At 53.8% G+C, this 25,375-nt stretch overlaps 1 protein-coding gene across 3 annotated transcripts; it reads right to left on the minus strand.

Moving 5' to 3' along the window:
• Window positions 1–5,889: 5,889 nt before the first annotated feature.
• On the minus strand, window positions 5,890–17,587 carry KCNA2 (potassium voltage-gated channel subfamily A member 2). 3 transcript variants are annotated; one of them, XM_015075559.3, is made up of 3 exons: window positions 17,436–17,587; window positions 15,027–15,365; window positions 5,890–14,576 (listed from the first exon to the last, which is right to left on the minus strand). In XM_015075559.3, the coding sequence occupies exon 3, from the start codon at window positions 14,412–14,414 to the stop codon at window positions 12,915–12,917; it is 1,500 nt and encodes a 499-aa protein (XP_014931045.2). In that variant the 5' UTR covers window positions 14,415–14,576; window positions 15,027–15,365; window positions 17,436–17,587; the 3' UTR covers window positions 5,890–12,914. The 3 variants fall into 3 exon arrangements, with proteins under 3 accessions (XP_014931045.2, XP_026914176.1, XP_026914177.1); XM_027058375.2 differs by lacking the exon at window positions 17,436–17,587 and adding an exon at window positions 16,814–16,986; XM_027058376.2 differs by lacking the exon at window positions 17,436–17,587 and adding an exon at window positions 15,878–16,628.
• Between the last annotated feature and the right edge of the window lie 7,788 nt (window positions 17,588–25,375).

Raw genomic sequence — 25,375 nt, forward strand, 5'->3', positions numbered from 1 at the left:
GAAAAGCAGGGTGAAGGCAATCCCTTTGGCCACCTTCTGACCAGAAAATGTAAACTGGAGACGGAGGCGGGGGGAGGGTTGCAGACCCCCTAGGCTTCCTCCTTTTCTAGATCAGAAGCTGAGGCTCAGAGGAGGAAAGCTTTTTCAGGAACTTTTAATATAGCGATTTTGCTCATTCACACCTCGCAGCCTCGTGAATCCCATTGACAAAAATACCTGAGGAGGGTGATCCCAGTCCACTGCACCTCCTAATGCCAAGACTTCCTGACTCTTCCCCAGTATGCTTCATTCCTTTATTTTCCTGGAGGCTCCCAGAGATCAGAGGTTCAGGGGACGGTGCTGGAGCCCTTGGTGACTTTTGCTGCAATGTCATTGTAAGACCCCAGCTGGAGTTGACCCCACCAGGGGGGCTGTGGTGTCATATCAAGGGCGTTAGGCCAGGTTTTGATGGCTTCTAGCTGTCTTGGGTCTGAGTCCTAGATTTGCCTCGTACTGGCTTTGTGAGCTTGGGCAATTACTTTGCCTCTCTGAGCCTCAGTTTCCTCATCTGAAAATTGAGATAGTGACAAAGACCTCACAGAGGTGTGTGTGTGTGTGTGTGTGTGTGTGTGTGTGTGTGTGTAACCCAACCCTGACTCCAAGGCCCAACATTTTCTAAGGTGCCAAGGTCTCCTCAGTCTTAGAATTTGGGAAGCCTGTAGGAACCCTTTAGATTCTCGGCCCTTGGGAAATGGGAAAGGCGTGGCCCTGGGGCTGCTGTGGTGCCAGGCAGGCTTTGGAGGGCAACTTCTCTGGGCTCTGTGGGAATGTGTGCTGTGGACAGGACATTAGGAGGTGCATGGCACCCTGACTGCAGACCATTTGCGTCGTGATTCGGACCACCTGTACCTAAAGGTCAGTCTGACCCCAGAAGTGGAGATTAGAGGTCTCTTGTAGGACCAGAGAGAAACACAGAAGTAAGGGAGCCTAAAACATGGCTGTATCTTTGCTGTCTCAATGGCATGGATATCTTGGCCACCATTGTGATGATGTGATGTAAATAGTCATTGACTCAATGAATATTTATTGTGCCTGGCACTGTCTCAGATGCTGGGGATTCAGAGATTAACAAAACACTTAAAGATGCTTGGGAGAGAGAAAGTGCCAGAAGCCACCAGAGCACAATGGCTGTGGTTTTACTTCTCACATGGCTGTTGCTAGGTCCCCAAATGATCAGTGAAAAGAGTGTAAGTGTTCATCAGAACAGACCTGGGAAGGGGCGCCTGGGTGGCTCAGTCGGTTAAGTGTTCATCTTTGGCTCGGGTCATGATCTCACGGTTCATGGATTCGAGCCCCATATTGGGCTCTGCGCTGCCAGCTCAGAGCCTGAAGCCTGCTTTGGATTCTGTGTCACCCTCTGTCTCTGCCCCTCCCCCACTTGCATCTGTCTTTCTCTCTCTCAAAAATAAATAAACATTAAAAAATTAAAAAAAATAACAGGCCTGGGAAGAGGCTGATTTTCCATGGAATAGAAATCTCCATGCAGGTGGAAGATTTTCCTTCTCACAATAAGCATGGAGCCCTGCCTAGTGTCCAGTCTGGAATAGGTCCGGGCCCCAAAGCCTTGATCTTTCCCTGATAAGCCAATCACTTGTGGGTGTGTTGCTTACTGACCTACGAGAGGGACGGGTGTGAGGGGTGGTCTAAAGGGACAAAGGGGAGAGATAATCAGAGCTGACAGGTTCGGAAATGTCCAATGATCCTCTGGTCAAAGAGATGCAGACTTGCCTCATTTGCATGTCATTTAAATAGCACTGATTTCACATCAGAATATGAGGTCTTTTCTCCACTGCTGTGCTAAACCAGCCTGGGAGACTTCAGGTCTGAGGCCCAAGCACAGCTGCAGCACAGGGCAGAGATTAATGGAAAGAGATGTCCTGGGAGCAGGGTCTGGTCTAGATCTGTGGTGCACAGGGCACAGGGCAGGCACCCCAGGCCAGGCAGGGAAGCGTCCAGCGTGCTCAAGTGGCACCGGTGGCCTACACTTGAACTAGCTCAGTCGCCCTTGCCACAAATGGGGAAGAGAAGTGGGACCTTGGTGTTGTAGCTTGTACACATCCCCAGCCCCTTTCCCTTTTCCCCTTGATATATTTGTCTAACAAAATCTAAACAGTCAGGGCCAGACAAAACTCTCTCCGGCTCCCATCCCTCCGCTCTTTAGAGGACAGAGGTGGGAGCGCCATGTGTCACAGGAGAAACTAGCAGGAGGGACTGGACCTTGGGAGCCCGATTCAGTTTCCTATTTCTTTGGGGGCAAGGAGCCCTATTAGTCATCATTAGTCTGCTTGGGGCTGTTCGGAGAAGCCTAGAGCTCTTCTGCATCCTTCACAGTTCCCATTCCATGCCAGAGGAAATGCCCCTGCCCCAGCAGCTGTCCTCAAAGGCTCTCATCTATCATGCTCTCCCTTGTCACCTCAGTACGTGCTACCCGGAAACAGCACCTTGTGCAGGTGCGAGCAGGGTTGGGCGGCCAGCTGCTTTGGTGGGTCAGTTTCCCAGCGGGGGAGTATGGCAGAGACCGTGAAGGGGACATCATTAACAAGACACTAGGGGCAGAGTGGAGTGTGCTTGCTGGTGATTGAATGTAAGGGCTTCTCTTACCCCACACCTTGGCTCCTTTTGAGCCATCTGAATACTGGGCAGTCCAGCTATGGACCAGATTAGCCCTTAGAAACAATCAGACAGATGAGTCTCCGCAGTGAGTGTGTGTGTGTGTGTGTGTGTGTGCACGCATGTGTGTATCAAATCTTTTCCAAGGAGGTGCCACTGCATCAGTGAGTTGCTAGAGAACCAGGCCTCTCCTCCTGGGCAGGCAAAGGTAGATGGTCTCCTCACTTGAGTGCTGACAGCATGGTTGATCCAGACCCCTGGGCACCAGCAGGAATGGGCAGAAGTGGGAGGGGGTTTGAGAACCGGGCCCTCAAAGGTGGGTGCAGCTGGAGCTAAATGAGGGGGTCTGACTGCTCTTGGTTTTCAAACAGGGTCCCCCTTCCCCACCCATGCCCCAGATCCACAGAAGATGCAAGAAACACGCATATAATGTGAGAGGAGATCGCAAACCCCCACCCAGTGTCCCATCCACATTCTCTGCTTTGTGTGCACTGGGCCCTCAGGCAAGGGCAAATGGGCACATGGCCCAGGTGGCCCCTGATGCACCCAGGAGAGCCCTCGCCTATCCTGCCCTGGTCTCTGGCGGGGCCCTCGCAGTTGCAGAAACCAGAGTGACGGCGGGGCAAGCTCGCGTGCATGTCGTAGGGATGATAATCCGGTCAAGCAAGAAAGAAGGTGGAGACAATCCGTGTCTGTCAAAAATTTTATTTTATGTTTTCATTTCACACAGAATGATGTTAAAATAAATCCTCAGTAATATATATATTTATATACCTATTTACTTGTGTTGATAGTTACAAAAGACGGTGGTGCTCTATGAGGTCTATGTACACCCATGATCAGGGGGACAGACAATGTTCATCGAGGCATGTATGTACACACATATGTATAACCTATGTACAAATATCAGACCCTACTGACACAGGAACTCTCAGCTGCAGAAGTCCGGGGCGGGGCAGTGTTGGAGGGGCCGAAAGCTTCCAGAATATGTCAGCAAGAATGATAATACCTATATATCTTGTGCGATGCAGTTACAGCTGGTGTCTAAATTTTTCATGAAGCAAACAACTAGTTAAATGCCTCCCGACTCCCATGAGTCTTCCCCACAAGTCCTGCTCCGCCTTCAACTCCCATTGGTCCCCAGCCTCTTATCACCATGGAGACCCCGGTTCCCTTTCGGCATCATCCGTACGAAGCTTTACCATCAGCCTTGGAGTTCCTTCTCCTATTGATCCCAGGGAGGCTTATTTATCTGCCTCTGCTGTTTGAGTTTACAGCAATTATCAGAGACAGAACACGGGAGGGCAGCTGCGGAGTCATGTATGAGCAGCAAGGAAGCCCGAGCAAACCCTAATTAGAGTCTGTGCTGCATGAGCCTAAGTGAGCGGCCATTTCCACACTTTATATACATATGTGTGTAATATATAAAATCTCCAGAGACAGCCTATATCAGCACACAAGCACACAGGTCTAGAGAAAGCATCCTGCACCCATGAGCCTTACAGATGCATCCCTGCTGAAAAGGAGAGAATCCTCCTTGATGGCTGGCACCATTAATTCCGACTGTTCCACGATTACCCTCAGCGGAGAGAGGGGTGCAGGAATGCAGAAACCCAGGCAGAGGCCAATTTGGCCAGGGCATTGTTTGCTCAGCAGGCTGGAGCTCGATCATGGGACTTTCCAGCTTCCTGGGGCCCTTCAAATGAAGGAATCATCCAAGCACGACAACAAAAGGAAACTGGGTCGTCGGATCCCACGTGAAGGCAGAACTGGGGCAAGCACAGAGCATGTTCAGACCCTCCAGAGCTGACACTCACCCTCGCCAACGCCAGCCAGCCAGCCAGGCCACTCTTGCTCTTCTCTCCCATTTCCTAGCCTGCAGCTGTTTGCTCTTTCCAGCCCTACCTGGCAGGTCACAGTCCTTGCCCTGCACTTCAGAAGCAAAAGAGGCAATAACGTCAGCAGCAGACGCGGAAACTGCTTAGTAGCAAAGCGAGGCCCTGGATATTCCCTCCCTCCCAGCCCTACCTCTCGCTTTCTCTAGTCGCCCTTGTACAAACAAGGCAGCCAGTGTCTAGGGAATCCTTTTCAGGGAGAAGCAGGGCTTGGAGCCTCTCACAAGGACTGAGAAGAGACACGGGATTGAGTCCTCTGGGTAGCGACTGAAGGTCCTAGCACACAGCCACGTCGATGCTGCCCTCGACTATCTAGATGTTGCAGCAGCTGTGCACGGTATTATGTAACCACACCCGCCCCGTGCATCCGTCACGGGAATGATGCGGGGAGTTCTCAGCTGCGAACTCATCTGGAACATACCTGACTATTTTAGGCATGCAGAGGAGCACAAAGCGTTTCATCTGTTTCCACGCTAGGGTTCACTCAACGTAAGAAGTGGCCATCCAGACAGGCTGCCTTGACTGGCCCCGTTGACCGCTCATCAGGCTAAGTCTGGGTTATGGGCTTCTACCACATGATCGTGGCCAGTGTGGCCGGACTGGAGGGCTGCTGTGAGCAGAGGGAGGTGGCAGGCACCCCCGCACTTCCTCAGTTATCCCAGGTAGCAGTGGGAATCCCTCCCACCCACCCTCGTCCGGGTAGACTGCATACAATCAAATGCAGGACGTGAAGCGGAGCTCTCTACCGTGCATCTAAGGTGTTGCCGGGGAAGATGGAGAATGAGAGCGTGGTTCAGCTCAGAGCCAGCTGCTTCTCCAAAGAGGCAACTGAATTATAGCTGCTCTCCTGCCCAAACCTGCAACCTACACTTGGTCAGAATGACAGGGTGAGTTTGTTAGTTCTATTGGTCATCACACAACTTGCCTTCCAAGGGGCAGAGGGGTTCTTTAGATCTTCATCAACACCATTACTTGTAGATCTGTCAAAATTCAAGCCTAGGATGCCACCCATGACAAAGGGAAAGCCTAACAGATCAGTCCTGTGCCGCTGCGTCATCGGGCTCCCACCCCTAAGAGCCAAAAAGTCTGGAATAACTTGTTTGGCTTCCGAGATGAGGTTACAGCCAACCAGGGCAGGCAGAACAAAGGATAAAGCACCTGGCCCTTAGATCAGACTTCCCTTTTATCCCTGAGTCAGGCAGCCACCTGGGAGGGAAAGGAAAGAGGTGATCCTGGAGCCCGATCATTTGTTATGAAAGAAGTGCCTTCTAGAGAGGTTCCTACGCAGAAGAAAGAGAGCTGAACTGGGGAGGTGGCAAGAATGCAAAGGAAGGTCATTTAAAAATTCAAAGAAACGCAGTTTATTCCTTGGATTGCCAAACGTATTCCACATTAGTGAAGCTAAGGGGATCGGTCACTGTATAATTTTCAAAACAATGGTATACATATATACATATACTATACATATATACACACAGATATATGTATATATGGAAAACCTCTGATAACTCGGGACCAATTAACCCAAACCTCGATTAACACAAGAATTACGTTTTCTTACTACACTTTCGGTAGAAAGACGCAAATGACAGCCAGGGCATTCTCTGCTGAGCCAGGACGTGCCCACACGGTCAACTTCTGGGTACGCCTCGCGGCCAGCATACATTCAGCCTATCTCTTTGGTCTCCTCCGCCTGTATTTCTGTACGATGAGCACTGAGGTTTACGTCGTTGACCCTGAGCAATGCAAGGTCTTCTGTTGTCTTCAAACACTCTACTTGCTAAGGCAGGAAAGTTTATACTAACCTACTTAGGAAATGGGTTTCTTTCTTTCTTTTTTTTTTTTCAATAGCGAAGGTTCCCACACACGAACAACCATAACTGTAAAGCAGCCAAGCCGCCCCCTTCCCTGAGGATTTCCCCATCAGTTTACTGAGGTTTTGCTGTATTACACGTGTAGAGAGAAAGGTGGATTGAGAAGCCATGGAATGGGACCCTGGGGTTGATTGTCCAGTGTGGATATTTAACCTCACAGATTTTTCTTCAGCAGAGGGGGTCTCTTCTGAAGTCCCCAGTTATGTGTGCAAATATTTGTGCAAGTGCACACGGTAGTGGGTTGGGGGGCCTTTGCTTCTCTACTGTCATGCCCTAAGCACCCACTTCCTGTCCCTGTAGACCTCCACCTCACGCAGTCCCTTTGGTTAAGCAAATCAGCTTATTTAGAAGGACAGCCAGAGGGCAACTCCCCAAATCTGCCCAGGCTACCCATCCCAGGTACGAACCTCCAGGCCACATTCCCCCAGCATCCTTCCCCCTGGGGAGGGGAGGAGGCCAGACAAATGGATCAAGTAATGGCTTTTAGTGCATGGAAATGATCTTCTGTAATGGCTCAGGATGCTTTATTCTTATCTATTGGTAAGTGCTTTCCTGCAGGGTTCCATTACACCCCGCCAGATTGAGAGTCAACGAGATGGGCTGCCGTGAGGGCACTTCAAACTCAAGGTTTCAGTGCCTACAGGTTGCGAAAATGACATGTGAGAGCTAACAGACAGGGGCAGGCAGGAGGGAGAGAGGAACAGAAAGGGAAGTACACATGAGAAGGAGAGAGACAAAGAAAGCCTTTGGTGGTGGTGGTGGGAGGGGTTCCTTGTGCATACTTGCACCTCTGCATAAGTTTACATTTCAAAGGAGGGTCAGGGCCTCAGAGGACAGGAGCCACGTGAACACACGGGAAGAAGAGGGAACCACAGTGAACTAACAACGCTCAGAAGCCAAGGGCATTATCTGATAATCCAAGTACTATCACTTTTCAGTCCTGAGAATGTGGTTTTGAAATAGCTATTGCTAAAGAAAACAGTCGCCATTTATTTTATTGCACTTTTCCTCGTTAAAAATATTTTAAAACACAAACCATGAGAGATGGAACTGAGCTTTGGTGGGAAGGGAAGCAGAAAGAAAGGAAAAGCGAACCGGATTAGTTTGAAGAAGAAACCCATCCCAGCTTGTAGAGGACCCTTCACATCCTGCTTGCTGCTTTGATGAGGACAAAGAGCTGGTCTCAACAAGGGAAGACTCTGAAGATACAGATGATGGTCACACTAGCCATGTGGACACCTCCCAGCATCCAGCGCTCTGCTAGGTTAGCTCAGGTGGCTAATGACGTTCGGGGTTAAGGTCGTGAGTTCAAGCCTGGCGGTGGACACTTTGCCGAGGCTGGGGAACCCCCACTGTATAGCCAAGGAGCACCCCGGGCATTATAGCCTACGTGGACCAGCCTCTCAGACCAGGCAGCCATCACCCAGATGGAGGCTGTTATGATAATGGGACCCAGAAGAGCCAGAGCTTGGGCAGAGCTCACCATCCCAACTCCTGGGTAAGCCATTCAAAGCACCATGCTCCTCCTGTCTGCCATGGGGGCTATGCGATTTGCAAACTGTCCTCTAGTCTCCTTTGGGGAAAGTCAGCCTCCCCCTCTTTTCGCCACTACTGTGGGCTGCACTAAAGCCCCAGCTGGAGACTTCTTCGGAGAGCACTGTCCTCTCTCAGTGTGAGTTCGCACTGATATTTTACGGCTAACTATGACGAAGTAAGTTGGCCAAAGTCCTCACTACAATGGAATGAGAGATCCAGGGACAGCAGATAAGACAAGCCAGTCCTGCAACCCTCCTCACATGAAGCAGCTGCACGAGCGCTCAGGCTGGGGTTCAGGCCAACAAAGCTTTCACGGAGCCCTTTCCACATCAAGCCAATGGAGTCTAGAGCCACACTCCCTGGGGGCCCCTTCCAAAAAGTTAACCTCCTGTTGACATGCCTTGTCTATCCTCAGAAGTCCAGCTCAGACAGAGAGAAGCAGAGAGGAAGGAAGACAGTGTGTCAAACACCACGGAAGCTTCGGGAAGCAGAGAGCCTTAATTACGTCCTTAGTTAAGTTCAGCTCCTGCAAAGTTTACTCTGAAATTTGACCTTGTCTTCCTGACCATCTCCCCCACCTTTCCTGGACTTCTTTCTCTTTAGCCTCCTGCAAACTCCAACTTTCTTGAAGATTTGAGCTCACGGAGACACCTGCTGAAGCTAAGGGGGAAATTGCTGCCCTGACTTGGGAATATGGGAAAGAGCCAGCATATTGCACCAAGTGTGCAAATTTGAACCCCTCCCCCCATCCATTCCCTGGTGCTGTTGCTTCCTCTGTCATTCGGAGGAAAGCGACAAGGGACGGCCACAGGAGTAGAGACTAAGATGCCTGAGCCTGACACCTGACTTCCATTCCCAACTTCCATTTGCGTGGAGCCTTTGCTAAAAAGCACCCAGCTCTCAGCTAGTCCTAGCGGTGGGAAGCAGCAGCTTGGGGTGCAATCCAGACAGTGGGGAGTCTCACAAAGCATTCAAACGTGGACTTAGAATATAGGGTAAAAATCAGGCCTTCTAAAAAACTGCTGTTTGCTTGTGCGGCATGAGGTTCACATCCTTAATCGTGTTTTACTTAAAGCACACTAATTGTGTGCATTTCCTCAAGGCGCAGCCATCGGATGGGAGGTGGGGCATCCGGGCAGGGGCCCAGCAAAGGAAAGGAGCATGCCTGGGATTGAACACCCACAGAAGGGACTCAGGAGTTGACCCCACTGGGCTGATGCCCAGGAGCAAGTGAGATGCCACAAGCAAGGAAAAGCGGTTCATTTTAAGAGACAAGTCTACGTCTGGTCTCGACTTTCTGACCCACTCCTGACAAAGCCACTGGGGGATGGAAGGACAGGAAGGTCTATGGATGTTGGGGGGCATCTTTACTCTGGTTTTGGGCCCAGGTCCCTGCAGTTTCTTGAGCCATCAACGGCTTTCAAGAGAATGGAGATGAATGTAGACAGCCTAGGGGTTGGGAGCAGGGGAGCCCGGGCTAGGGGGCTGCCCGTGTGGACTTGCTCCCAAGGAAAGGTCATGGTGAAGGTGTTAGGTTTCTGGCTGTCCCAGGTCCTTCCACACCCGCGTTTCTGGTGGGAGGAAGGTGAGTAAGTAGAAGCCCTCTGAGACTCCCAGTCTTAATCAGAGTTCTGCTTGACAACGGGGGCCCATCTCTCTGCTTCAAACCTGGGGGTTACTTCTCTGAAATCTGGAGGTGGGAGAAAGAGAAGAGGGTAGGGGAAGAGGCCTCTTGAAGGCTACTGAGAGGTACAGATGCAGGCTAGGGAAAAGTGATGCAATTTCATCTGTTGTTTGTGTCTATTAATTTGCAGCTCTGGGGGCAGAGAAATGGATCTGAGTATATGTGCACGCTCCCTGTGAATCATGAGTGGATGTGCTTGGGTGTGTGTGCTGTATCTTCTGTGCCTCGTGTGAGTAACTGCATTGTGGGTATAAACTGAGTTTGTGTGTATTTTGTGGGCATAAACAACATAAAGTGTCCTTGGTATATCTCACATCCATACCCATCGTGTCCGTGTGGTTTTTATGCATTTTGCATCTGAGTTGCAGGTAGGTCTTTGCACATGGTGTTGGTCTTTTGTGTTGTGTTCTGTGTTGGTGAGTGCGTTCCAGGTCTGTGCCGAATGTGCACGCTTTGGATACGGGTGTAGCTGTGTATCACCTGTGTGTGCCCTTTTCATTAATTGGTGCGTGTGCATTTTGCGTTTGTGTGTGGCAACAGTGTACCTATCGATTTGGGGCTGGGCGTGCACATGTGTGTGCCTGCACCTGTGAACATTTTATGGTCCCAGGTCAAAGACGCTGGGATAAAAGGACTACCCCCTGACGGAGGCCTTAGGTATGGACTGTTTTATCATCTGTTCCCCTAGGTCTGTGTCCTCCCCATCCCATGTCTTGGGAATTCAGCACCACCTCCCATGAAGGAGAGGAAGAGAAGCATAGAGGCTTTGCGCTGGGCATGGGGTGTCCTGCAGATACCCGAGGATGTGGGTGACCAGGAACTAATGAGCACCCTGGGCCTAGCACCCTGAGCTGGTGCCCCACTCCCCCCAGGTAACTGTAGGTGCTCAGTAGCCAACAGCGAGGCTAGGGCTGGAGCCATGACTGGGCAGCCCGACCGCACAACTCACTGTGTTTGGGAAATCTAAGCCATTATGTTGAAAGGAAGAAGCCCAGTCTGTGAGGCGAAAGCCTCCCCACCTCAACCCATTCCAGGGCCAGCCTGAACTCTACCTTTAGGCTGTGCGGTGCTCATTCACTCTCAGTCTGTCCTGGGGGTGGGGAATGAGTCTCTATCCACCCCCTTGGTTGCCAGTTCAATGAGGAGAGAGTTTGAGCCTGGCAATCCACATGACGACTGTGGGTCATCTAGGGTCTCCATGCCTTGGTCCTGGACTTCAGAAATTTCCACGTAGAGCAAGCTCCCTTTCAAGTCCAGACTTGTGGCATCTCGGGTCCCCAGAAGCCCTCCTCCTGGTGTCCTTGCTCTGAAGCAGGCAATCCGTGCTGGGTCTTTAGGGAAAGGTTCATTTAAAGTGACTGATGCAGAGCCAAGTGACAATAAAGACCAAAGAGGGTGGGGAAAGATGACAACAGAGATGATTTAACATGATGTGCTGTAGAGACAAGGCCTGGGGCGGGTCTGGCCCAGGGCAGCTGGAGCTGGGAGGGCCGTGGGCCCTTGTGCACTCGGTAAGACAAGCTTCAGCCCCGGGAAACTGAAGCTGCAGCACATGGAGGGCAGAGAGACAACTGTAACATCGAAGAATCCGTGAAACTGGAGTGTCTGAGGCAATGGCAGCAAACCCAGGCCCAGTCGGGTTACCGATGAGAGAAATTAACCCATTAGGCCTCTCAGACGACCAACCCACCAAGCAGTGGATTTGCTCCTGAACCTGAACTCCAGAGAATGAATATGTGTGTGTGTGTGTGTGTGTGTGCGTGTGTGCACAAACATATGCACACACGTACGTATGTATGTATATAATACATAGTATATACATACATACTCTAGTGCACATAGTCAAACACATGCATAAATTGCCCTGTGTCCAAAATATTGCATAAGCTTATACAAGGTTCAAATGCAACTTTTTTTTTCCTATAGCTAGCTAGGTAGAGGAACTCATGAAAGAGATACTCAATATATATTTATATACACTGGATCCACAAATCCGCCTGTCCTCGAGACCAGATGCCCTGGTCAGCTATAGAGTCATGCCCATGACCAGGTTAATTCCTAAGGTGCAGTTATGTGAGGTGTTCAGGCGCTATGTTCCCTGCTCACTTTCCTGGCTTCGCAGAGGTCTGTGCCCCAGCTTGGAAGAACAGGGATGGCGTGGGCTGGAGAGCCAGAAGTTTTGGTTCCCCATGCCAAATAGTCTCTTTTTTTTTTTTTCTCCTGATTGAGGGCTTTTGTCCTCCGATGGGGGGGGAAAAACCCTAGTTCAATGCCACTCTGGGACTATTAATACTCTAAATATGAATACTGTGTAGGTTACTAAGAAAAATAGGTTATCTCCTGTGTTTTAAATATTGAGATTCATGCAAGAAACACCCATGCAGCTCTATCGCATCACTGGTAATTTCACTGCGGTGTCAGTGCCGCTGGCACGGCACTAGGAAAGCAGATGTCTGCAAACTCCAGTGTAACGAAGAAATCAGACGTGTTGTGTGACCCTGAAGCCTGCAAAAATGGTGAGATCTGAAGCCGAGAGGTCCCTTGGCTTGCTAGCTTCTCCCCACAGGCCTAAGAGCAAATGTGAAACTTGACAACTCACATTCGGCCATACTCACCGTCCCTCCCCCCTGGGGTTCCCTCACATCCACACTGCAGAGAAAAACCAAATGCAGCATTTTCCGTTACGAAACACAAGCCTCCAGACCATCCACTTGGCAACTGCAACTCACAAAGCCCAGCCCGTGACACAGTAAGTAATTCCAATACACAGGCCTGTGCGTGCTTTTCGATGCAAAAATGGGAATGACCTTTTGCACAATTACCAGCGCTTTAAAGCTAAGCCACCATGGTTTTCCTCTGTGAAGGGGGAGGTGGGCTCATATGGGATGATGGTGCCGGGGACCCGGAGGCTGGGGTGGGGGAGGGGTGCATCTCCCGGGTGCCGTGTGCATCTAACTTGGAAGGGAAGGTGGCATTGAGGCAGTGGGTTATGTATTTGATATGAGGTGGCCCCAACGTGTCCTTCTGAAATTCTGGCTCCATGGGTGACCCCCCCGTTTGGAAACCCCTAAGCCGGTGATGAAGATTTGCATGAAAGCCATGGACAGATACTCTGTGCTCTAAATCCAAAATCAAAAGATCAAAAAGTCACTTGCACGACTATTGCTTTCCATGCAGAACCAGATACACACTGTAGAACACACTGACTACAATGCAGGCTATTACGCAAGATCTGCATTAGTTCCATGGAGCTGCGAGTATAGTAATGGGTTTCCATCAGACATCAGTTAACATTTTGGTAATATTCACATAGTTTGTATTAGCCAAAGTGCAGTTGGCCGTTTTCAAGTTTTCCTCTCTAAAGTCCTCGTTACTGTTGTTTACCCCCTCCTGGATCTCCATGTAATCAGACTTACTAATGGTAGAGGCACTTCTACTTTTCTTTAGGTCAGGGGAGGATGGGATCTTTGGACAGCTCGTCACTTGCAGGTACTGGGCCTGCTCCTCTCCCTCTGTCTCCCGGTGGTAGAAGTAGTTGAAGTTGGACACGATGACGGGGACCGGTAAGGCAATGGTTAACACACCTGCAATCGCGCATAGGGAGCCCACGATCTTTCCCCCGATGGTAGTTGGAACCATGTCTCCATAGCCTACGGTTGTCATGGAGACGACTGCCCACCAGAAGGCATCCGGGATGCTGGGGAACTGGGAGTCTCGCTCATCGGCCTCTGCGAAATAGACAGCACTAGAGAAAAGGATGACCCCGATGAAGAGGAAGAATATCAGGAGGCCCAATTCTCTCATGCTGGCTTTGAGGGTCTGACCTAGAATCTGGAGACCTTTGGAGTGTCGAGACAACTTGAAAATCCTAAAGACTCTTACCAACCGGATGACACGGAGGATGGCCAGCGACATGGCCTGCTGGCCCTGCTGGGCATCCTCCGGCTTCTCGGCCAGCTCTGTCCCCAGGGTGATGAAGTAGGGGATGATGGCCACAATGTCGATGATGTTCATGATGTTGGTGAAGAAGCCGGCCTTGCTGGGACAGGCAAAGAACCTCACCAAGAATTCAAAGGAGAACCAGATGATGCAGAGGGTCTCTACGATGAAGAAAGGGTCAGTGAAGGAGGTCGACTGCTGGTACCCGATGGTGCTGTTGGAATAGGTGTGGAAGGTCACCCCGCCGCCATGCATGTCCTCATTCTCATCCCGGAAGATGGGCAGTGTTTCCAGGCAGAAGCTGACGATTGAGATCAGGATCACCATGACAGACACGATAGCTATAATCCGGGCAGGCCCCGAGCTCTCTGGGTATTCAAAGAGGAGCCACACCTGCCTCTGAAACTCATTTTCAGGCAGAGGACGCTCTTCCTCTTTGATATAGCCTTCATCTTCCCGAAACATTTCCATGGCTTCTTCTCCCAGCTCATAAAACCGAATCTCCTCAGAGAATATATCTAAGGGCACGTTCACAGGTCGCCTCAGCCGGCCCCCAGACTGGTAATAGTACAAGATGGCATCAAAGCTGGGGCGATTCCGATCGAAAAAGTACTCATTTCGGAGGGGGTCAAAGTACCTCATCCGCTTCTTTGGGTCCCCTAAGAGGGTCTCTGGAAACTGGGCTAAGGTCTTCAGCTGGGTCTCGAACCGCAGCCCCGAGATGTTGATCACCACCCTCTCACAGCACTCGTGGTCTGCCTCGGGGTCATAGGTGTCCTGCGGGTGCCCGGGGAGGGCAGCAGCCTCGTCCGCTGGCTCTCCGGTGGCCACTGTCATAATTGGGGCTGAGAGAAGGGCCTCACACTATGCCTTCCAGCTGCCTGGCGGCAGGGAGCTCAGGGTACCGCTTATGGCCCCAGGAAACACAGAAGCATTGGCCTGGGTTCCTGCAGGAGAGCCCGTGGGCTCTCTGAGAGCTGGAGAGACAGCCTCGCTTGGCTGAAAGACAGAGGCAGTTAAGGACATGAGACCACTCGGCATCGGCAGCCCGACCTCGGTTGCTGCTCCTTGTCTCCTACCTCTCAGCCAAGAGTTCAGAAATATCACCACCACCACCACCACCACCAAAAAGCAGAACTTACTTTCACTTTGTAACCTGGCTGGGGATCAGAGGAAAGCAGGTGGCAGGCTCTCAAGAAAGCTCCGGACTGCCCTGCACTGGGGGAAGGTGGCTGGTACGGGTCCCCTCTGCACCGCACGGGCTTCATGGAGCACAAGCCCATACTAGAGGCCGGAAGGGAGCCTGCTCCCAGGCACTGAACTCGTGGTTTGCAGACACCTGCGCTCGGGGAGCTATTCACAGTGGTGAATCTGGGGCCTGGGTCTCCCGCATCGCCCCCACTCCAATGACTCTACGCATGGCTGTTATTAAAGAATAGACTGATTTACCTGGCAAGGCAGGAACCTGAAGCTCTCTTCCTCGCAGAGCTGATCAGATACTGTGGGAATCCTAGATACACAAATAGGCAGCCCGGCTGCCCATCACGCCTTCTCACTTGAGCGAGAAATAATGGTGAGTCATTCTGGGCAGGAGGGCAGGCTCCAGGTCCTGGAGGTGAGCTCCAGAACTGGGCTGGCCTGGAGGGGCAGTGGAGGGCCTGGCCAGGGACACGCAGGACTCCAGGGCAGCTGAACTTGGGTCCGGAGCCTTTGGAAGGAAGGAGGCAAGATGCAAAGTTCAGCAAAAGCCAGAGTCCTCCTGGCTGTCCTCAGGAGGTGTGACGTTGCCTGGAAAAAACAGCAGAAAGGTGGAACCGTGGCTCTTGGGTGGCTGGTGCCAAGATTTAGGAGGGCTCTGGCGGCTTTGCCTTCCGTGCCCACCTTCCATGCTGGTGTCACACCTGAGAGCTACCCCTCAGGCTCCCAGCCTCCTCCGGGGCGGGCTTCCATCAGCTGGAAGCATTTTTCTCCCAGGGAACAAGCCTTCAGGCTCCGCTGGGCCTGCCTCCTCTAGGGGCCTCCCAGGGCAGAGCCACAGATCTCCCTTGGTCCTCAGCAGCCATCTGGAAGGACTCTGGGCCAAGCCCTCCAGCCCCTAGGTCTGAACACAGCATCTCACAAGGGGAGGGCTTCCTCCACGGCAGCCGGACTGTAAGCTCTGACCTCGACCGGGTCCCGGAGGAGGAAGAACCCCTCCCCCCACCTCCCCAACACGCACTCCTTCAAAGCCCATCTAGGGAGATTCCTCACACGGAAAGGTCGATTCTACAAAAGCTGGCTGGCTTGGTCCCAGGACTTACTCTCTCTAGGGGATGCCCAGGTTGCAGGCTTCCCTCCGAGCAGGGTGGCATTTGATCTGGGCAGGCGCCCGACCACCGATTTCTCCCCAAGAGAAAATCCCTCCCGTCTCGGCAGGGAGCGCAGAACGAACGCCCGGCCAGCCCGGCTGCGAGGCGGCTTGGCAGCGGCGAGAGGGGGAGCCTGGAGGAAGCCGGCTTCCGGGCTGGCCCCCTGCCGGCCCAATCCCGCCGCCCCCAGGGCGGGGAGGGGTCTGGGCCCTCTCCCCACCGCCCGGACTCCGGCCGGGATTCCGCCAGGCGCGCTCCGCGCTCGGTTCCGCGCCTGCGGACCGGACCCACCAGCCGGCCGCCGCTGCGAGCGCCGCCTTAACCCCTTCCTGCCCGGCTCCCGCGGGCCCGAACGCAACCCGGCTCTCTCGCCCCTGGGGTCCATCTCCACCCGAAAACAAGGGAGCCCGAACTCTGGGGGTGGGGAGTAGGGTGCTGCCCCAGACCTCTCCTTCCTCCTAAGTGCGGGGGCTTCCCCGCAACGCACGGCCCCCGGAAAGCGGAAAAGCCTTGCCCCGCCGCAAAGCCGTTTTGATTTGGAGCCGGAGAGGGGAATGCAGGCCGGCGTCCCAAGTGGCTCGGGTCCGACCAACCGGCGCTATCGGCCAGACCCGGTTCTGCTGTCAGCTGCACTTCCCATCACCCGCCCGCGCGCCTCGCTGCGCCCACCGCCCGCGCCGCGCGCAGCCCAAGGGTCCCGAGCCCATTCCGTGCCCTCTCCTTCCGCAGGGCGCCAGCCCCCCCCCTCCCCACCCCCCGCCCGGGCCGGACTCAGCCCGAGGCTGCCGCGCTGCGGGCTGCGCCGCCGGTGCCCCGCAGCCCCTCTGCGCGCCGCAGCCCGGGCAGGGGAAGCGACCCGCGTAGCCCACCGCCCCGACACCCATTTACCCTTCGCGCTGGGCACCCGGGGCCTCCATGTTCCTGGCTGACCGCGAGCGCCGTGACACGGCGGCGGCGGGCGGCGGCGGGCGGCGGCGGGGTGCGGGCGGCCAGCCGGGAGCCGGCTCTGCAGTCCCGCGGGCGGCGCGTACGGAGCGCCCGGCCGCCGCCCGCAGCCGCACCGCGCCGCACCGCGCCACGCAGCGCCGCACCTGGCCCGGCTGCGAACTCGAATTAAAGGGGCCGGCGGGGGCCAGAGCCGAGCAGGTGGCTGCTGAGTTGCGCCCCCCTCCCCCCCTCCCCCGGCCTCGGCCCCCACCCTGCGAGGAAAACACCCATGCTTTGGCAGAACCCAGCTTACGAACCAGAACCTCGTGGAGAGCTCAGCTGCGTGCTGCCGGGCCCGGGGAAGGGGGACAGAAGTTGAGGGGCGGTCGGGAGAGGCTCCTGCCAACAGAATGAAGTAGGCGAGGAGGAAACAATCGATAGCAGCCATCCCGGGTCCGAGGAGGGATCCAGCCCCGCGGGAGATGTGTTGCTATTTTTACGAAGCTGCCAGACAGAATTTGCAGACCCCCTCTCGCGCCCGTTCGCCCCCTCCTCCAGCTCTGCCTCCCCACCTCCCTCTTACCCTGCCAAAGCTTTGGCTTCGCAAGGGAATGCAGCAGGTATGGGCCGCAGTGTAGCTGAAACTCACTGGGTTGGTTTCCTGCCAAGGAGCCCCAGGAAACGGGCAGAACTGCAGAGCCGGCCCTCTAGGCTCCCCTCCCCTCCAGGGCCGGGCAGGGAAGGCTCTGGGCCGTGCTGCTGCCCTAGGGAGAGGCCAGCCACTCACAAAACCGGTCTCCTCACAGACCTTAACAGGGCCGGATGGCCCACGGAACTCTGAAAATGGGAGTCCAGCTCCCGGCGCCCTGGCACCCTGGGGTGTGGGCAGAAGAGAAAGGCCTTTGCTTTTGGAAGAAAGGGTAGGGGAAGCCCAGCCTACCTTTTGCTCAGATGGTGGATGTGAGAGGGTCCAGGGTGCTCATGACCACATTACAGCCCCATGCCCCTGGGAGTTCTGGCATCTGGATCTCTGTCAGAATCATGGCTGCAAACAGTGATTCCGTGAGCCCCAGACTGGGGCAGACCAGGAGCCTTATATGCAAAGGGGCTCCAATCCCAGGGAGGCTCCTGCTGGGACCTCCTTGCTAAGAACATCTCTAGGCCTGTAGCCTTGTGATGGAAGTTCTGACAGCCGTCAGGGTGGTCTGCTAGGTATGGTTTAAGACTGGGGGCCTACCCAGAGCTGCAGGGCATGGTCTGGGAGGGAAGTGACCTTAGTGAGCTCTGGGGATGACACATAAAGTGGGCTGGTTTGGCCTAGGGCTTCTAGAACTTGAGCCATCCATGTCCCAGCCTGAGGGTGACCTGGGTGTTTTGAAGCCAGCCAGGCTGGGACCTAAATCCCTGCTGGGTAGGAGGTGAATTAATTCAGCTCTCTGGACCTCGGTGCCCTCATCTGCAAAATGAGGATACTTCACAAGCTGTTGTGAGGGTTAAGTTGCTTATGTAAAGAGTTTAGCCCCCAGCAGACGCTCCACAAATGATGGTTTCTCCACTCTGCCTCCCTGTGAAACACGCCGTAACTCCCAGCCTGTAGCTTGGCTTGTGGCTCTTTCTCTAAGTTCCCGATCACCGATCACCGGGTTTTTCTGGCCTATTCTCTCTGCCTCCCAGTGTGCCCCACCCCTCACTTCCCCTGAGATTTCAGCCATTCCCACCTCCTTCAGCACACAGTCTGCCGGTCTGGGCTCCGCACTCCTACTGGAAAGTCTCCCCTCCCAGCTCTGCAAGGCTCTGTTTCTCCTTCTGGCTCCGTGGGGGTCCTCATGTCAATTGAAGCACAACACACATCCATTTGACCACCTGTATATATTTTCTCCGCCCGCCTTTGTTCAAATGAAAGCCGCGGACAGAAAAAACGCTCTTGAGGGAGAATTCATAATTGTGCTAATTGGTAACATGTGCCCACCATGTGGTGGACACTGTGCTAAGCACGTCCAGTTCAGCGGGAGGCTTAATCCTCACAGCTCCCAGAGCTAGTTTCTACATCACTACCGTTTCCGGGGGGGGGGGGGGGGGAAGGAAATTGAGGCAGAAAGAGGTGAAGCAACCTGCCGGACGTCCCTGAGTGGTGGCTCTGGGACTTGAATCGGGTGTCTGTGACCCTAGGGCAGATACCCTTAGACCCCACGCCACACTGCTCAGGTACTGGAGCAGCCCCAGAATTTCATTTCCCTCTTTGGGATCTTCCTCTGACCCCTGTCCCATCTGATCGGGCTCAGGGGTATGTCGTCCTATCCACGACCCCCCCACCCCCCTCAAAGCCTTACCTAAGTGTGAACAACAAGCAAAAGGAAATGAAGGAAAAAAGGGAAGAAAGAAAAAAGAGCATAATATCAGTTGTGCCAGGGCACGTGGGGTGTGGCTCCCACCCTGGACGGTCCCTCTTGGTTTGGCAGGGCTGTGTGAGAAAAGAGCACGGACCCAGTTCCTACCTCTGGCATTTGCTAGCTGTGTAAACTCGAGCAAGTTATTTAAACTGCTCTGGGCCTCAGTTTCTCCTTTGGTGGGCAGGACAGCAAAGCGGCTCACAGGGTGGGGGGCAGGATGAACTGAGGTGTAGTGGACAGCCAGCCAGCTTAACCTAGCTGCTTGATCACTGTTAGCTCTCTTTCCAGCCCTCTAGAGGCCACCATTTCTTATTCTGGGCCACGAAAGGACAGCTGGGGTGCCTCTTGATCCCTCCCTAGGGCCGGCCAGACCCCCAAAGACCACTCCTTTATCCTTCAGTCGGGTGTCCTGCTTGGGGGCCGTGCCTTGTCTTCGGCAGAGGGAAATACTGGTGACGGTCACAGCAGTGACCTGCCAGTGACCTGAAGTTGTCGGTTCCTGCCCTCTGCGACTACAGTCACTGAAAGGAGGAGTTATGACAGGGCACGTCCATGAACCCCAGCCCCCAACACACACACACCAAGGCACTGCGGGTACCTGGGTGGTCTCTTGGAGGGTCTCTTCGTCTTTCCCGCCATGATTCATGAATGTAGAAGACAGGAGCGCCCTTCTCCGGTGTCACTTCCAAAGGAGCAGCGCTCCTTCCTTGCATGACCATCACCTCTGCTGAGGCTTGGTCCCCCACCAGCCCTCGGGCCCACCGTGGTGGCACAGCCCCCTTGAGCCCGCAGGAAGCAGGCCAGGGAAACAGGGAATGTGGGCCCAGGCGCCTGCTGACAGCTGTCGTGGGTTGTTTGATTGACTCCTTGGCACCACCTAAGGGAAAAGATGCCATTATCTCTATTTTATAGATGAAGATACTCAGAGAGGACAAGTCGCTGTCCAGGGCAATTTAGCTCGTAAGTGGTGAGGCTGGAACGGAACTCAAGATGTCTGACTCCACAAATCACTGTTCATTCTCCTGCCCACTTCGACCATTAGCCTGGTGCCAGGCCTCTGGGCTCACTTCCTGGTCTTAGGGGCAGGGATCCCATCCAGCAGACCTTCTAGACCCTTAGGACATATCCATATATTCTGTGGAGGTTGCCCAACCTGCCAGGATGTCTGTTTTGGAAGCTTGTTGGTGGAGTCAAGACAGCAGTACAAGATTCAGGACCTCAAGTTTCCCCTCTGTGCCTTTGCCTGGAGCAGCTCGACTGATGGCTGTCACATCTGCAGGGCACAGGGCTAAGCCTCTCTCACCCCAGAGCTTTAGTCTTAGCATGCAGAGCTGTGTGACCCAAAGTCACTGGCTTGACCTTTCTGTGCTGTGGTTTACTTGTAAGATAGGAAGGGTAGTATTTGTCCCCTGGCTCCCCTTGCTTTGTAGGGTTTAAAGAGAGAGTGGAAGGAAGGAAAAAAAGAAGGAAGGAAATTAGCATTCATTTTTAGTGTGTGTTAAAAATCTCAATTGTTAGCATCAGAGGAGAGTTGATGTGAATGTGCTTGGAAAAGCAGAAAGCCTGGTCCGTGTGGAAGAGGACACTGGTCCCGTCACCATTGCTGCTGCTGTCATGATTGTGCCCTGCCCATGTGCATCATGTCTGATGTCCCAGGACTTCCCCTGGAAAGTAGAAGGAGCATCGTTCCAGTGCCCTACTTACCTAAGCGCTGCCTCCTGCAGGAAGCCTTCTGCGATTAACTCCCCACTGCCTCCAAGGAACTCCTGTGAGGAGGCCTGGGCCTTGGCTCCTGTACTGCAAAGTTTGGCCACATAAAAGAGTATATTAAGGAATGGGTGAAGGGGGTGGACCTTCCCTCCCCTTTTGGGGCCACTCCTCTGGGTCAGGCATCATGCTGGTGGTCTCACCCTCTCGTCCCTGCCGTTAGCACCCAAAGGCAGAATGGCGTCACGCTTGAGGTACAACCGCTCGTGCCAGCAGGTGTAGGACCCAATCCCCAGCCTGCCATGTTGTAGCCCTGTGACTCAGCTCCTCACCTGTAAACTTCCATTGTGTGGTGGGGATGTAAAACAGTTAGAACAGTGCCTATCCTGGAGCACACACTAAGTGATACTTTTGGCAGACCACCCTCAGCATTGCAATCACCTTTTTCCTCTCTGTTTGGAATAGAAGTGGGCGAGGTTGATGGGGGGGCCGTGACACGGATGCCTTGGGTATTCCAAACCACATCCCCTAGACCACCTATGATTTCAGCTGCCTGTGGAGCTTGCTTTCTTTCTTTCTTTCTTTCTTTCTTTCTATGCTTTTTAAAAAAATGTTTATTTATTTTTGAGAGAGAGAGAGAGAGAGAGAGAGAGAGATGGAGTGTGAGCAGGAGAGGGACAGAGAGAGGGAGACAGAATCCGAAGCAGGCTCCAGACTCTCAGCTGTCAGCACAGAGCCCGACGTGGGGCTCGAACCCACGAACCGCGAGATCATGACCTGAGCTGAAGTCGACGCTTGTCCGACGAGCCCCCCAGGCGCCCCTGGAGCTGCCTATTTCTGAGCACGCTGGCGGTGTCCCCATCAGTCACTGTGTCTCTCGGCTTTTCTGGCTCCAGACTCTTTCTGAGGCCGTGGTGGCCTGCCCAGGTGGCCTGGGGTGGCCCGGATATTGGTGGGTGGGGGTGGGGGTGCAGCTCTGAATGTCCCAGCCTCCCATGTGTTCAGAGCCCCAATGGCTCACAGAGGTAATCAGCTCGATCACGTGAGCCAGCTGGCCTGGGTTAGGTCAAGGTCCTGACCACCCACCTCCTTGGGCCTGTGCTCCAGGCAGCTGAGCCAGCTCCGGGCCCTGCCCACGGCTGGCTCCCTATGAGCTCTGTCATCAGCCCAGGCCTGTCTCCGGAGCCTCACTTCCCAGGACCGCGTCTCCCTCGCACTCCCCTGGTTTGGAGAAAGCCCACCTTTTACTCCGTCACCCAAACCAGAAACCTGGGAGCCCTATCGGCTCTCTTTGCTTCCCTCACCCCGATATCCCCTGCACGCAGTCCCTCACTTGGCCTTGGTAGCTCTTCACTTCTCTCCGATTCCCTCCTGCTACCCTAGTCTCAGCCACCAGGAGGGGGGTCTGAGCCACTACGGTTTAGGCTAGCTCTCCCTGGTCCCTTCTCCCCACAGTTGCCACAGTGATCTTCCAAAAGAGCAAATCCCGTCATGTCACTTACCTCTTAACCCCTTGTTGGCTCCCTATTGCTGTGACCCAGACAACGTGTTCTTTTTTTTAAAAAATTTTTAAATGTTTTTATTTATTTTTGAAGGAGAGAGAGAGAGAGAGAGAGAGAGAGAGAGACAGAGCATGAGCAGGGGAGGGGCAGAGAGAGAGGGAGACACAGAATCCAAAGCAGGCTCCAGGCTCTGAGATGTTAGCACCGAGCCCGATGCGGGGCTCAAACCCACAAACTGTGAGATCATGACCTGAGCCAAAGCTGGACGCTCAAGCGACTGAGCCCCCCAGGCGCCCCCCAGACTACGTGTTCTGAAAGACAAGCAGAGCCCTTCGTGATCTGGTGTTCCCCCACCCTTCCTCTGTGCCCATCTTAAAAGTCTATGCTGGCATTAGGCCAAATGGTCTTGAGAGCTCTACCTGGCTTAATACAGACACATTAAATGAAGTCCTACGGTCAGACAGACTTGGCGTCGAGTCTTGGCTCTGCTGCTTGCCACTCACGTGACCTCATTTTCCCTCTCTGAGTTCCAAACTGTAAAATGGGACTAACGCCTAATGCTTATTCTGAGGACCTAAGGAGATAATGTGCACAGGGTGTTTATCTCAGTGGCTCCCCTGCAGGATGGGCTCAAAAATATGAACTTCCAGATGGTTCCAGGTCTTCCTGCTTTGGCTTACAGCCTCTCACCCAGAACACCCTGCTCCCCCCGCCCCCCATTACCCCAGTGACTCCTAACATTCAACTCATGTCACGTCCTCCACGAAGCCTTTCTGGACCCTCTCCCTGGTCTCCGCTCATCCATGCAATGCCTGTACGCTGCCCAGGAAACAGGCCCATCACACTGAGTTCTGGGGGTCTGTCTCTGTCCCCATGCTCTCTTCCCCTGAGCAGGGGGCATCCTGAGGGCAGGTACTGGTGTCTCCCACCTGCAACTGCATGTCTGGTCCAGGCCAGGCCCAGAGCTGTATTTGTGAGCCGGCAGATGTTGGCATATGTGTGGAAGGCTCCTGCTTCTGAAGAACCCTCAGTCACCCCAGGACTGGCTAGGACCTGTTCCCGACTCTTGCCTAATCCACAGAGAGGGTCCAAGAAGGACGGCCGGTCACACAGCAGCCACTACCCCGGGGGGAACACACCTGGGCAGCCCCTGTGCCAGAGGATGACAGAAGGGGTAGAATGGTTCCCCCGAGGGGGCTGGCTCCCTGTCTATTTCACAGAGAGGCTAGATAGCTTGCTCAAGGTCACACAGCTAAACCAGGTAAGAGCCAGGGTTTGAACTCAGGCTCCAGGATTCATGCCCTTTGCCCTTCTGCTGTGCTGTCTCACAGCTTGAGCGTCCGGGCATCCTGTGGGCTGGACTAGATCTTGTCCGCCGGTCACTCTGTGCGTTAAGCTCTGCAAGGATTCCTAAGGACCCTTTGGCTCACGCTTCCCCACCTATGGCTGTTACATGCCATCAGGGACTGGGGCTTACTGCACCGGGACACCGTGAGTCCCACCACGGCCATTCCAACGTTTTCACTGCCTTGTGTCCACCCCTGAACCTTCCTTCCTGAAGTCTTAACTCAGAGGTCTCCATTCCACCTGTGGCCATAGAGCACGATGCCCCACCCCCACGCCCAGCACACACCAGCATTTCACACAGTTGCAGAGAGAAGCTGGGAACCCCACAACCTTTCTTCTTTGAGGCCATCATCCCCAGGCCCTCTGTTCTCCTTAACACCTCATGACATTCTCTGAAAGTTTCTCCAACTTCTTTTTAAGCTTATTTATTTTTTGAGAGACAGAGAGAGAGGAGGGGAGGGGCAGAGAGAGGTGGAGGGGAGAGAAAGAATCCCAAGCAGGCTCCACACTGTTAGTGCAGACAGAGCCCGACACGGGGCTCGACTCCATGAACCATGAGATCATGACCTGAGCCGAAACCAAGAGTCGGATGCTTAACTGACTGAGCCAGTCAGGCGCCCCAATTACTCCAACTTTTAAGTGTGTCTCACTCGGAGGTCCCCAGAGAAGAGCCCTTTGGCCTGGGTGTGGCCCAATCAGCCCAGAGGTAGGGGCACCAGCACGGCTCTTATCACACGAACACAGCACACACTGACCCTTCGTGTCCATGTCCTGTGACTGTTTTGTCTGGGCCTGATTGTTACTCTGACCCCTGTGTCCTCCTTTTCACCTCTTTACTGCCTAGTCCATATGCAAGCGGACTAGAGCAGACAAACGAGCAGGAACCTGATATGGAAAGTCCGCCGGCCGGGCAGTTGCGGCCCCGGCTTTGCCACTGCCTGGGTGACCTTGAGGTGTGTGACCTTGGGTAAATCACGTGTCTTCTTTGTGCCTCAGCCCCTTCATCTGTAAAACGGGAAAGCTGGACAACACGATCTATACGACCTCGTCTTGTTCTAGGACTAGTTCTTTGACTTCACCCAGCCAAGGGATGGGAGCCCCGTGCAAACAAATGCATGTATCTCATTAGCTTGTATCATCAGTGCTCCTATTAGAACTACTTTGCTTCGAGGACCCTGAACCTCAGAGGCGTGTGACCTGCTCAAGGTCACAAGGCTCCCTCTAGGGAGTGGCAGAACTGTGACTCGGGCCCAGGCCCCTCTGACCCCCAAGTCAGCAGCCCCCATCACATACCAGTGCCTGTTTTAAAAAGGGAGGAAGGAATTTTGGAGATGCTAAATCACTGTGAAATGAGTCCTGAAAAAAATTCAAAACAGTGCAAACTTGATGCTCAGCGCATCTTAATGATGTTCTCTGAATCCAAGAAGGGTCATTACAAGGGGAACTCTGGGATTCTTCAGCTCTGAGACCCTACGGAGAGAAGACAGGCTGATACCTCAGCAAGAGAGCTCGCGTAGATGGTGGGGTGGGGTGGGGGCGGGGGGTGGCAGAGGGATAGTGATGGAAACTATGGGACA

Source organism: Acinonyx jubatus, chromosome C1, assembly GCF_027475565.1.
Source record: "Acinonyx jubatus isolate Ajub_Pintada_27869175 chromosome C1, VMU_Ajub_asm_v1.0, whole genome shotgun sequence".
NCBI lineage: Eukaryota > Metazoa > Chordata > Mammalia > Carnivora > Felidae > Acinonyx > Acinonyx jubatus.

Coding starts and splice junctions, on each gene's coding strand:
- KCNA2 (XM_015075559.3), bottom strand. CDS start 14,414: ATGACAGTGGCCACCGGAGAGCCAGCGGACGAGGCTGCTGCCCTCCCC.